General features: G+C 53.7%; 5 protein-coding genes across 5 annotated transcripts, besides 1 other annotated feature; 3 read left to right on the top strand and 2 right to left on the bottom strand.

The window, feature by feature from the left end:
- Positions 1-400: 400 nt before the first annotated feature.
- On the top strand, positions 401-1877 carry CABS01_15302 (uncharacterized protein; the record flags this gene model as incomplete). Its single annotated transcript, XM_060548637.1, has 2 exons — positions 401-1344; positions 1838-1877. 2 exons carry the CDS (start codon positions 401-403, stop codon positions 1875-1877), a joined length of 984 nt encoding a protein of 327 aa, XP_060391904.1.
- A 134-nt stretch (positions 1878-2011) lies between these two features.
- On the bottom strand, positions 2012-4015 carry CABS01_15301 (uncharacterized protein; the record flags this gene model as incomplete). The annotated part of the gene is made up of 1 exon (XM_060548636.1): positions 2012-4015. The coding sequence occupies one exon, from the start codon at positions 4013-4015 to the stop codon at positions 2012-2014; it is 2004 nt and encodes a 667-aa protein (XP_060391903.1).
- Positions 4016-4668: 653 nt separating this feature from the next.
- On the bottom strand, positions 4669-5627 carry CABS01_15300 (proclavaminate amidinohydrolase; the record flags this gene model as incomplete). Its single annotated transcript, XM_060548635.1, has 6 exons — positions 4669-4871; positions 4918-5143; positions 5198-5240; positions 5296-5317; positions 5384-5407; positions 5459-5627. The coding sequence occupies 6 exons, from the start codon at positions 5625-5627 to the stop codon at positions 4669-4671; spliced, it is 687 nt and encodes a 228-aa protein (XP_060391902.1).
- A 519-nt stretch (positions 5628-6146) lies between these two features.
- Positions 6147-6224: a sequence feature (Short protein (CABS01_15299, KAK1476535.1) was converted to a misc_feature.).
- A 640-nt stretch (positions 6225-6864) lies between these two features.
- Positions 6865-8821, top strand: CABS01_15298 (uncharacterized protein; the record flags this gene model as incomplete). Its single annotated transcript, XM_060548634.1, has 4 exons — positions 6865-7382; positions 7446-7520; positions 7591-7625; positions 7674-8821. 4 exons carry the CDS (start codon positions 6865-6867, stop codon positions 8819-8821), a joined length of 1776 nt encoding a protein of 591 aa, XP_060391901.1.
- A 1009-nt stretch (positions 8822-9830) lies between these two features.
- Positions 9831-12819, top strand: CABS01_15297 (fungal specific transcription factor domain-containing protein; the record flags this gene model as incomplete). Its single annotated transcript, XM_060548633.1, has 4 exons — positions 9831-10024; positions 10079-10760; positions 10819-11567; positions 11619-12819. The coding sequence occupies 4 exons, from the start codon at positions 9831-9833 to the stop codon at positions 12817-12819; spliced, it is 2826 nt and encodes a 941-aa protein (XP_060391900.1).
- Positions 12820-13216: the final 397 nt, after the last annotated feature.

Here is a 13216-nt window from a genome sequence, read left to right as displayed (position 1 = left end):
ACGCACGCTTCTTACTAAGAAAAATTCCCCCGCTAATTCAGGAGAGAGATAGAGACAGACACACGGGAGTTTCGGGGAGTTTTGGGGAGAGGGGTGATGGCCGGAATCGGACTACGTTGTATGTGTGTCAGACGCGGCCGGCCGCGTTCCGATGCGGCCTTGTTACCCCAACGTTTATGTACCGTATGCATGCGTGTCTCACTGCTTTGGGATGATATCGTAACATCGTAACATCGTACGGTGACGGAGGGGGTGGAGAGAATTCCAGACATCACATGGTTTCTTTTACTTCAACGTCTGCTGTGGGATGATACTGGTCTTTGATCAATTCAATTGAGAGAGCTTCAGCAAAAACAAGCAATTTCATCCCGATTTCACGGAATCACCAGGGGGAGGGAAGATGGATTCAGTCTATTGGGATATCTTCCCCGACGCAGAAGACGCCGAGGACGCGGAGAGCGTAGAGGAAGAGGAAGCAGACGAGGATGTCAACGCTTGCTCGCCGGACACCAAGGTTCCCTGCGAGAAATGCAGACGCAAGAAACGCTCATCATGTAAACGATGCCGCGAGCGACAGCGACAGCTTCAGCTTCAACACCAGCCAGGTCCTCACACTCGTCCTCGGCGAACGAGGAAATCGTCTCTCGAAATCGCATGCTTTCCAGATCGCTCCTCGTCTCCATCTTCGTCACCTTCCTCCTCCTCCTCTTCCTCTTTCAATCCATCACATCCCCTTCATCCCTCACCAACACCACCACCAAACTTTCTTAGGATGGCGCAAGACGCAATCCCAGAAGTCATCCTCCAACAACCACCAGACGACGCCCCAGCAGACACCGCAACAACACAGAAAAGCACACTTACCGTTCCCCCCGGAGGCCCGAGTTTCGCAGCGGTGTATACCAACTCCCCGTCGTGGATGTCGACGTATACTTCCTCGACGTGCGCGACGACGTACACCACCGCTCACGAACGTTCCCGCAGAGACGGACCCGGCAGCGGGGAGAAGGACGCCGGGGACGGGTGGCTGGACGTCAGGAGGCGGAGGAGGCCGAGGCCGCCTTATCCTAGACGTCCGAGGACCGTCGGGCGATGGGATCAGGAGGGGAGGTCGTCGGTGGCTGCGGTGACGTCGTCGATGATGAGGTCTGGATGGGGCGAGGAGACGGTGGAGGGGTGGGACGAGGGTGAGGTGGAGAGCGGGAGCTATTGTGTTGTTGAGGGGGCGCGGTGGGAGGAGCAGAGGTTCATCGCGTCCAGGAGGCAGGCGAAGGCGGTGGGGACGGGGATGGGGAAGAGCGGTGCGCGGAGAAGGGGGAGGGGGGACTGGAGGGGTGTCGTTGGGTATGGAGCCAAGAGAAGAGCGAGGGTGGTTCCGTTGGTTGATCCGCCTGTGCCGAGGATTCTTTCCGATTTGTTTGCGATGGGGATGGGGATTTCGAGGACGGAATCGAGGGAGGTGGGGAGAAAGGGGCTATGGGGATTGCCTTTCGTGGAAGGGAGAGGGCATTCCCGGGCCGTGTTTGCCATGGCGTATGTGAGAGGGACGGCTCATGTTAAGGGCCTTTGGGGATTGTTGAGTGATAGATGCGAAGACACTGGGGGTTTCTTGGGGTCTGGTGCGGATGGAGGGGTTTGGAGCGTTTTGCTGAGATATTTTGGGGATATACTTGGCTTCTCTGGGCATGAAGGGCAAGCTGATGTAGATTAGAATGGTCATATGGAAGCGACTTGGGTTTATCATCATCACAAGGTTGCTAGTCACCAATGTTTGACAACTCGTGTATTTTGTCTCGAAATTTGAAATTTATGATGCCTCCTTCCTTCTAACCTGAAGTCCCGATATCCATGAGGCCAACACTCTCAAATACCAATGAGAATTATGGCGGCCTTCCTGATATCCCAATGTCCTTAACCCACGCCGGCTGACTGAATATGTTCTGTGGATCTCTGCAACAAGAAGAATGGCGCGAACTGATATAGTATACTCTAGAACCCCGGACCGGGCGCCCTAAGCGGGAGCACCCTCCTTCTTCTGACTGCGAAGGCCAGTTCTGGTTCCCGGCACTGCCGGCTTGACTGGTTTGGCAGTTCTCTTCTTCGGAGCTTTGACAGGCTTCTCCTCTACCTCCTTGATATCCTCCTTGGCATCCTTCCTCGCCGTCTTCCCGTCGTTCTCTTTGGGGGGCTTCTCTACTTTGCTCCTCGAGCCCTTGGGCTTGGTAGTCGTCTTCTTGGATGTGGAGGCAGTCTGTTGGGGCTTGGTGTCGGGCTTCTTGGCCGTCTTGACCTTCTTGTTGGGCCTCTTGTCAGACGAGTCGTCTTGATTCTTCTCTCCTTCATCTTTGCCGCCCTCTTCGACTTCCTCTTCTGCCTTGCGCTTCTGACCCTTGGGCACTGTATCTGTCTTCTTGGATGTGGTAACAGCCTGTTTGGGCTCGGTTCCGGACTTCTTGACCGTCTTGACCTTCTTGATGGGCCTCTTGCCAGATTCATTGTCTCGGTTCTTCTTCCCCTCATCTTTGCCGTCATCTTCGACCTCCTCTTCTGCTTTGCGCTTATGGCCCTTGGGCGCAGTATCTGTCTCCTTGGGAAGGGGGGAAGGGCTCATGGGCTCGCAGCCGCCGTAAAGCGGAGCGTTTGGAGTCATCTCGGCTGGCCTATTGTCAGGAGATTGGGTGTCCTCATCGCTTGAGTCCTTCTTTCTGGTGTCTTTGCCGCACGCTTCGAGATCCTCCTCCGCCTTGCGCTTCTGTGACTGCGGCGGGGTGGTAGTCTTCTTGGGTGCGGCCTTGGTTGTGTTGGCGGTATTCTTCTTCGCCGGCTGCTTTTTGGCCTTGCTAGTCGTCTTCTTCTGCTTCTTCGCTCCCCTGACCTCGGCGTCCTTCTCGTCAGACTCCAAGTCCTCAGACTTTCTCTTGGAACCAATTGAAGGGGACATATCCGGGGGAGAGGCAGTATCCACTGAGTAGCTGGAGCGACCACCCAAGGTTGGCTTGATACTCTTCACCGCATCGCTTATCTCGATGCTGGGAAGAGGAGCCGCCGAGCCCGTACGCGACGTGCGCGAGCTGCGGCTGCTTCGGGGGCCCCAGGCCCCGGGGAGACGGCTGGGACTCGTCGGTCCACTAAAGTACGACGAGTGTCCAGGCGGGAAGAGGCCGGGCAGGTTGGGAGGCTTCCCGATGACGTCCTCGATGGTGATCTCGACCTCTGCGAGGCGGCGCTCGTTTCTGGCGCTGCGGGAATCGGTCACCTCTTGTTTTTCCTCGAGCTGGTCCTGCTGGTCTTGGAGCTTGTCCTGGCGCTTCTTCGTCTCGATGTTAGTTTCGCGGACTTCTTCCTTTAGGTCCTTGACTTGGGCTTCGATGTTGTTTTGCCACTGGAGGAGGTTTACCTGGGTCTTGTAGACGAGTTCCTCGCCCATGTCGAGGCGCGCTCTGAGGGCCTGGATCTGCTCGAGGCTGGAGTTGCGAGGGTGGAAGTCTACCAGGATTGGCTTTGACGATGTACTCTTGAGGGACCTATGGGGTGAGGCCGTGAGATATCGCTTCTTGGATTGTTGGGCTTGGGCCGGGGGCGTTCCCTTGAGTTCGAGCTTCACCTTGGTAGGAGGCGAGCTGGGCGGAGTACTCTTGATGGAAGTCTCCTTTATGGGAGTCTTCTTGAGGGTAGTCTTCTTGGCTGGAGTCGTGGATTTGGATGAAGCGGCGTACTCGGTCGGGGGTGTGCTTTCTGCTGGAGATGGGCTAGCAGCAACCCTTCTTTCTTGGTACAAGAATGAGGATTCGATGTCGTCTTCCTCCTCTTCGTCCTCTGAAGGTGAATATTCCACGATCCCATCTCCGGTCGGATCATACTCCGTGCTTGGGCTTCGGGAGATTTGAATCTGATACTGGCTGAAATTCTCTCCAGTTGGGCCAGCGAGGGCGTTCCTTCCTCCTGAAAAACCAGTTTCCGAGGAGGAGCTCGGCGCCATGTTGGCTTCAGGCGCGATATATGATGAACTCGCCATAATGTGGGAAGGATGAGTTTGAGTTTGAGTGAGATGATTTGGAGGAGATGTGAAGTAGAGAAAAGGACGATGTGGAATCTGAGTTTGGGGTGATTGCTGTGTAAGTGTGTGTATGTATGTGTGTGTGGGTTTGCGCGGGTGAGTGTGTGTGTGTGGTGAGCGAGAAAGTTACGAGCCAACAGACAGGAGACGGGACTCGACCAGACGGGTATTTGAAGAAGGCGCCTCACCACCCGGCCTGACCAGGCGTCCACTTGTTCAGGGTTTCCAAACATATTCTTCAAAGGGTCCCCGAGTTGTTTCTTCACCACAGTCAAAGGACACAAAGGCCTATTTTTATTTCACCGGCGGTAAAGATTCAACACAAGTTGTTGGATTTCATCAAAGGCATTGTCTCCCATCATTGTCTGATTGTTCTCAAGTCATCGAGTCTTTCTCACAATGCACGTAGCATAGTTATAGTAATATCTCTTACACAGTGAGAGAACTGAATTTGATCGATCACTTTGACTCGCAGACAACGCGACTTCCCCTTTTAGTTTCCTCCCCATCGTGCCTTCCCTGACGGGCTTCCAGACTTAGATCAGAATTTTTCAACCAAACCCAATGCCTCGTCTCATTTCACCAAAGATGGTTCTACCAGCATTGAACATTTACTGGACAGGCTTGAGAACCATAAGATCGATCAATGAATAAGCAATCTCGGCCGCGGCGAGAACAGTGGTTTCCCCGTTATTATCGTACGCGGGCGCGACCTCAACTACGTCAGCACCCACAATGGAGAGTCCCTCGAGGCCATCGAGTATGGTAAGAAGCTCCCTCGTAGACCAGCCACCAGGCTCGGCAGTGCCAGTTGCTATGAAAGTCAGCTCCCTTCCTGCAGCCTTTTCTAAACTACTCACCAGGCGCAAAAGCCGGATCAAGCACGTCAATATCAACGCTGATGTATACTCGAGAGTCGCCGACTCGCTCCTTAAGCTTCGAGATGACACCTTTGGCTCCAAGCTTATCTAAGTCGCGTGCGGTGACAATCTCGAAACCACATCGGACGTCATTGCGCAGGTCACCCTTTCTTCGGATCAACGGGGCTCTGATACCCGCGTGGATCGAGGTATTCAAGATCAGATTCTGGGCCATTTAGCTTCTCGTGAGGGGAATACCGACGGGTTTGGCCAGACAGACCTCTTCGTGGGCAATATGAAGGAATGTTCCATGGTTGAGGCCTCTATTATCGGTCAAAATGTGGCAGTTAGCGTGAGTGTATTGTTGCCTTCACTTACGCGTAGTCGGAGATTCCACCACCTGAAGCGCGAAAAGGCGATCCGTATTAACTTGGGGAGCATCGGCAATCTTTAGTGGATGACTTACCCAAGACCAATGGATCCCAAGTGTCTTCCTGGATGATAAGCTAGGTACGAAGATCTCCTGACGGAAAGTACTGACCGATGTGACTGTCAAAGTGAATGACGGAGACGGGACCCCATCTCTGGTAGGTCGACCGCAAAGCAGACAGGGTCGTCGTGTGGTCTCCTCCAAGCGTGAGTATTCTAGGCGTGATTGATACCGACGAGTTCGCTGCTGGTCTGCCAGAAATGACCTTTCGCTCCTTCATCAGCTCATGGTCTAAGAGATAGCTCAGCAGAACATCACTCAACGGTGTGGGCTTTGTCTAGAAGCTTAAGAGAAGCCGTGTTGTCCAGCCAAGTCAGGCGGGCATCGCCGCAGTCTACAATTGTCGCCCAGTCTTGCAGAGGGTTTCTTCCTGGTGTACATTTCTCGTCAGATGAAGACATCTATCAATACGAGGTCCATGCAGAAGAGTTACCCGTGTACACGCTCCATTCTCCCGGCGACTTTCTTTGACTGCCGCTTCGAATGGCAGGTGGACCAAAGCGAGCTCCCGGCCGGCCAGTGGTAGTCTACTCTGGGGGTCAAATGATGGCTTTACAAAGTATATAGAAGCGAGCTGTAGTTACCGTGTCGTGTGACGCACCAAAGACCGCAATGTCATACTTATGACCCTCCGCATTCTCGTCAGAGAAGCAATCTACGAAGGGCAAGTTGGCAAAAGTTCTCAGCCCGGCAAACGATGTAGCGCCATAGATGTTCAGATCATCGTCATTCTCTGCGCTTAATGGCACTTGATGACCATGAGGTAACTGGTTGTTGTCAAATGCTTGGTGGGGGACTTTCCAAGTAGCCCCGCCATGCAGATGGAGGAACAGGAGGGAAATAGGAAAAAACGATGAAGTATACATCGTTGTCATGAAAATACAATCGCTTTATTGGCTTTGCAATTGACGAGACGGCAGCATGAAAGAATTATTTCATGTTTCCTCAGAGGAACAAGGAAAGTGTTTTCGTGCCTCTCTTCAAAAGGCAGGTCGACGTCATAGTCTTATTGGCCTCGTTCCCCTGTGCCTTATCGCGACCCCTCACTGAAGCTCCCTCAACATCAGCCACATGTTCGTGTAAGTGGAGGTGTGGCTTGAACACTGAGAACCATCCTTCCCTTTATGAAGTCGAATTTGAAGGGAAGGCACGACACCGGTGATAAACTGGAATGCTCCTTCTCAGAAACATCACGCCGCTCAGGTACCTCGTCTTGCGCAGAGGCCATGGACGGGAGCCTGAGGTGCCCGGCGCAACTGCAAGCTGCTGCAACTCGAACCTCCCTCTAACATCATCCATCTTTATTGCCGTGCCCTCAATCATCAACATTGGCATCGGGCATCAGTCACTCTCGTCGCATCCTTTCCTTCTTCTGTTGCCAGGCCATAATCAATCCAGACCCTCTTCATAAGCCTGCCATTGAGTATCTTTAGCATCGAAACACATTTCTATCCCTCATGTCGAACGACATACCCTCATCTCGATCCTCGGCCACGAGCTCACGCTCATGTAAGGCCCTCAGAAAGCGAGTCAAATGTCAGCAGATTGAACACGACGGCGCGGTTGACGATGACGATGACACGGAAGAAGGACCCCCGCGGCCCCTCCCCAAGAGTGACTACAAGTCCATGTACAAATGGTGGAATGACGAATACCGCCTGGCTGCGGTCTGCGCCGTCGGGGCCATCGTCCTCGGCATCATCTTCAAGCACTACGACCGGCAGCCAATCCCCCAACTGATGAATGGCGACCTCGACTTCGATGTCATCATTGTAGCCATGTTCACTTGCGTCCGCGTAGCCATGAGCGGAATTGTCGAGACCTCCATTAGCCAATCTGCCTGGATCTGGGTATCTGAGGCCCGGCAACGTCGCACCAATGACAGTCGAGCCAGGTTGGAAGACTTCAAGATATACGACGAGGCTTCCCGCGGGCTTTGGGGCAGCTTGTATCTCTTGTGGCGACTGAGAGGAAGGTAGCGCCGTGGAGCCCCTGTTCTCTTTTGCCCGGGATATTGTGCTAACTGATGGCGTGCCAGACATCTTGCTTGTATTGGCGCCTTGATTGTCATTCTTGTCCACGGACTCGAGGCATCCTCCCAGCAGCTCTACCGGTACGAGGGCCAGCCACGACAAAGCCTTGATAAACCCGAAGTCGCAGCGCCAGAGAGAAGCGATTTATAGGACTACACTGTCTCTCGGGGCCTTGACCCGCGTGAGTGATGATGCGTCACTTGTCATATGTATCACTTACTAACACGTAGCAGTACCGGCTCTCAATGTGTCCACCAAAGCAGCCGTATACAGCGGTATCCTATCTGTGGATGTCAAGAACCTGGATCTCGAATGCTCCGGTGTGAACTGCACGTGGCCCATCGTGCCAACGCTGGCAGTTTGCGGCGAGTGCAACCCCCTAGACATAAGGACTATATGTATGGACAAATCGCAAACGTGCCGGTACAGCTTGCCCAGAGGCACATCAGTGGAAATCAGCCGAAATGCACCGACCACGGAGCGATTCAAGACAACAGCCTCGGAGGGCATCATGCACCGAATGAACTCGACGACGCAAACATACATATCCGTCTTCGACGTCCTGTGGGTCATGCAAAGCAAGCGGGAGACGAAAAGTATTGCTCAAGAATGCGCCTTGTGGTTCTGCATGAAGAGCTTTAACTTTACGATCACCGAAAGCCAGCTTAAGCAAAAGCTTACCATGAGCTGGAACACAACGCGGTTTGAATTGGGCAACAGCGCGCACGGCGACGAGTACGTCTTCGTCGATATCCCAGCAAAAGACATGAACGTTGCGCCAGAGTCCAGGTACAGTATATCCAAAAAAGCGCTGGCTGCATTGCGGAGGTTCATCGACCCGCTTGTCGAAACCACGTACGAGAAACAATACACGATCATCAACTTTTCGTCAGATTGGGCCGAAGGGATCTACAACGCGAGAGAAAAACTACCGGAATGGATTGGCCGATTTAGCATCAGTCTGACGAATGAGGTGCGGCTCCACGGCGAGATTCGGGACAAGGACCGACATCGATATACCGGACGAGCGTATGAGATGGTGCAGGTCATTATGGTAGACTGGCTGTGGATGCTGTTCCCAACAGGCCTAATCATTATCAGCATCTACTACCTCTTGCATACCATCATCAGAGGCGCTCGCGACGGCATATCGGTGTGGAAAAGCGACTCGTTGCCGATGCTCTTCTGTCGGATTGATGCCTCGATTCTCGCAAAGGTCGGCGATGGTATGGATGTGCCCAACGGACTGGATGTAGCTGTCGGTAATGTCAATGTATGCTTATTGAGGGAAGATGATGGCGACTGGGTGTTCAAGCCAATCGAGAGCGAGGAGTCGTCTTCTTCGTCGTCGTCGTCGTCATCCGAATTTGATTCTGACTGAGAGGCATCGTGGCGGTTCTAGTCAGAAGTCAGAATCAGTGGTGGTACGCATTGATACGATACATCATCTCATCCTACAAGCTCCGTCAATGAACAAGGGCAATTGACGTAAAAGAGTGTCAGTCTGCGAGGTGTGTGTCCTCTCTTTAATTCCGCGTTCAGTGGTCCCTGACATGGCTGGGCGGAAGACCTCCGAAAGCTCGGGGTCTCGCTGTTCATGATGACGCTAATGACTCGACCCCAGCCGTCAGTCGGGGAATAGGTTCGTTATGTTTGATTGGTCTGCATCGCCGAGCTCTTGTGGAGTTCTGTGTGAAGTCGCCGCGGCGACTCGGCAGAGGTGTTCGGCAAAGGAGTTCCTTGAAATTGACTGACTCTCATTTGCTATGTCAAATTCAACCCTCCACTTTGCAGTTTCGCAGTCCTCGGCCCCAAGTTCTAGCCCCCATGTCCAAGGTAAAGCACTACCTGTTCGGCATGCACTTCGCTAGGAGGGTGAGCGGATTACAGATCATTAGTGGTTGTGCCAAGTCGGCGGAAGAGACGAGTCAGAGTACGAGAATGAGAGAGGGAGGGAGCGAGAGAAAGGACCAATTCCGATCATTCCGATACAAACCCGGCTCCAGGCTTGGACGATAGCTTCCCCTGGTCACAGCTCCGGCCCTGTAGGATGCCAACTCAGGCTCGACCTCCGTGTCTTCGTGTCCACCACCATGCCGTCCCCAGACATCTAGCGTCAAAGGATCGTCGACGGCTCCAGACCCCAGAATTTCGACTCCAGAGTTGCCATGCAAGCCTTTCCCCTCTTCCCCACACCCCGCAAAGTGTTCCCGTCTTCCGTCTTCGGTCAAGTCGCTGAGTCCAGGTCTGGGAATCTCAACATTTTCAACTCTTTTTTCGCGTAATCTGGTCCCGTACTCAGTCTTCGTAGACGAGCTTCTCCTCGCTCCAATCCCTTATCTTGCGGATCCCAGCGAAGAACCCTTCTTGCGCGATCCATAGTCTAGATAATGGCATCTGAGACCACACCTCCCGAAGTCTCCAAGCCCAAGTCGCAAACCAAAGTCCGCAAGCGCGCACCAAAAGCCTGTCTATCATGTCGCGCACGCAAAGTGAGATGCGACGTGTCTCAACGAGGTCGCCCATGCATGAACTGCTATCTCGACAGTGAGAATTGTGTAGTTACTGGGCGCGCGTCACGGTTGTAAGTAGCTGTGTTCTTGTCCCTCACTGTTGGTAATACTAACCCAGCGAACAGTCGAAGAGCGCAACAAAGAGATGGCGTCGACAATGCGGAAGGCGCATATCCGCAGTACGATGCAGAGGCCGGCGAGCAACTTCTTGTCGTAGATCCCATCACAGCAACGAGTGACGACTCTCGGCCGGTTCCCTCAAACGAATCAGACGCCCAACCCCAAACCTGCAACCATTCACACGGCGACGACATGACAATACCAACAGTCACCGAAAGACCAAAGAGCCCGGTGGTTAATGATAGCCATGCCCAGAATGAGCAACCAAAGCCAAGCCGTCACCACGCCAGGCCTTCAGTAGCATCAACGAGCACGTACGAAGCTTTCCCTTCCAATTCTCTGCCCTTGAACAATCAGCCATTTACGACGCCATATACCGCTGGCCAACAGAACACAATGGGGATAGACGTAACATACTCCTTTTACCCATTCTTGACATTGGGCAATCTTCACGGAATACCACCACAGGATGTGAACTATTTGGAGCTCCAGGGATGTCTTAGGGTGCCAACACGCGCCATACTCGACGAGTTTGTTCAGCAATACTTCCTGCATGTTCACCCGTTGCTGCCAATGATCCATGAGGGCGACTTTTGGGACCTCTACTGCGTGAATCCTACCAGTTACGTACCTGGCGAAAAGCTCTCGCTGCTGGTCTTCCAGGCAATGCTGTTCGCTTGTTGCAACGTACGTTATCCCCATCCAATCTCACGGCTTTTCAGGGCGCAATTCTAATATCAACTAGTTCGTCTCCCGCCAGACCATTAAGACCCTTGGCTTTCCGACCGTTCGAGCCTGTCGCGCCGCTTTTTATAGACGTGCCAAGCTTCTTTACGACCTTGAATCCGAATCGTCACCCCTCGCAATTTCACAGGCTTCCCTCCTCCTCTCCTTCTGGTCTTCGCCTACCTCCCCGGCATTCCGCAAATCAAATACAGCCTGGCTCTCCATCGCAATTCAAAATGCGAAAATGGTCGAAGCCCATCACTACGCCACGCGCACAGCATCTCCCAAGAAGCGCAACCTCCTCAAGCGTCTCTGGTGGTGCTGTATCATTCGCGATCGAATTGTCGGCCTGGGTCTCCGCCGCAGTCTGCAGATCACGCGGAGTCATTTCACTTTTGATGCGAATGAAAGTCTTGGGTATTCAGACTTGGCTGATGAGATTGAGAGGAGCAGGGTGTATAACCCAGGCACAAAACGGTGCTTGGCTGAGATCTTGGAGCAACTGGTGGAGCTGTGCGTTGTGCTGACCGATATCCTGATCCTGGTTTTCCCGCTAGACGATAGGCCGGGTTGGGGCAGAGAGATGCGAGCCGAAGAACAGGACAAGGTGCGAGTATGTAAAGTTGCGCTACAGAGATGGTACAAGGGTGTGACGATGCGGTTTCCCGTCTTTGGTGGCGGTTCCGTCGCGAGGATGAAGGCACCAGGGAACGAGTTCCAACACGACTCAGTGATATTGTACACCAATTTGATGTACATGTACTATCAGTAAGTTCTTATGTGGATTCAACCTACTGACAATTACTAACATGCGCTCAGTTCCTCTCGAGTGGTTCTCAGTCACCACGAAGTCCTGCACCTCGCCATCACCGCCGCAGCGCCATCTTTCAACGCCATCCCGACATCCGATCTCATCATCATCGGAGAGAACCGACACGAGCTTCAGGATGCCGCTTCCGGGGTAACAGAGTGTCTCAAGGAACTCATCCACCTTCGACTCGCACGCTGGCTGCCCATCAGTGCCGTAGCCTGTACCGCTCTGCCGCTGGTCCTGCACATCCTTGACGTGAAGCTATCGGCATCCTCACGATCCTTCGACCCCAACACGCAATCGGCGCTCAAGCAACATCGCCTCAACATTCTCATAGAAGCTATGAAAACCTATCAACCACAATACGACGGCGTCGACTGGGTCAGCGAGACGATTCGACACATTGTTAATCTAGCGCAAATTGAATCGCCAGCACCAGGGGATTCCGCAAACGCAACCCCCGGCGGCGCAGTCATCGCAGACTGGACCGACATCCTCGCCTCCCAGCCGAGCTCCTATCTCCGCCTAGCCCTGACGATGGACCTTTCCCTCAGCAAAGGACGGCTGCCCGAAGACGGAGACTTCCCAGTTAGCCTCCGAGGTCTCTTCACGGGCGGCTTCAATCCGCTCAAGGCGCTCCTCGAACGTAAGAGGAACGAAAGTAGGGACGCCAGCAGGGATACGAGCGGAGGGTTCTCCGAGCCTGCAGAGCACGCCACAGATCGCATGACGGACTTTGACGCCGCAGCAATGAGAGTAAACCTGTTCCGAATGCAGCCGCCGGGCACCGTGACAGCCATCCCGTCAGACGAGGACTCCACCTCGCCGACATCAGCGGGCAGCCACAGTCAGGACAGTGTCACGGACGACACATCACCGCGCACCGGGGCGGAATACCAAAGCAGCTGCGACGTCAACATGGCTGATCGTCCGCCGTCGGAGGGCATCGACGGTCTGGCTGCCGAGGTTCTTGCCGCGTTTCCGCTAGATGATCAGTCTGCGAACGTAGCTGCGGGCGACTTTGATGGCATGTACTTTGACGGGATGCCGGGGCATGACGGGCCCGGCGGGTGGATCGAGACGGCGTGGAATGAGCTTACGCAGCATTCCGCTGCACCTGGGTCTGGCGAGGATCGCGGGGACAGGGATACGGCAAGAGTGCTGCTTGATGCGTTGAGGGAAGGGGAGCTGGCGGAGTGTGCCGCTTGACATGTGTATGAATGTAAGGGTAAAATGATGACTTGACGACTTTATGTACACAGGGAGTGGTATACTCACTCTCGGCCTCCTGCGTAGATAGTAAGTGGGCTATCGGTATAATACTTGAGATTTGTTTTCTGGTAACTCGGCTCTCTTGACGGTTCAGATTCAATAATGGCTTCAGCTTCTGTGACCCCCGTTCCTGCGATATAGTTTCCAGCTGTTTGAGACGACCGCTCCCCGTCGTCGTCGTCGTCTATCCAGCCTGACACCATGATCATTCTTCAAACGCTCGGGATTGTCCAGGGGCCAAAATCGGAAGTCGAAGTCCGAGAACGCAACGTGGATTGCTCTCCCCCGCACGATGCATCTTTTTACACTTGGGGTACATGAACCCCTAGAATTC

This window comes from Colletotrichum abscissum, assembly GCF_030869225.1.
Source record: "Colletotrichum abscissum strain IMI 504890 chromosome Unknown Scaffold_65.1, whole genome shotgun sequence".
Classification (NCBI taxonomy): domain Eukaryota; kingdom Fungi; phylum Ascomycota; class Sordariomycetes; order Glomerellales; family Glomerellaceae; genus Colletotrichum; species Colletotrichum abscissum.
The sequence above is the reverse complement of the archived record's forward strand: the minus strand, read 5'-3'. Positions and strand labels throughout refer to the sequence as shown.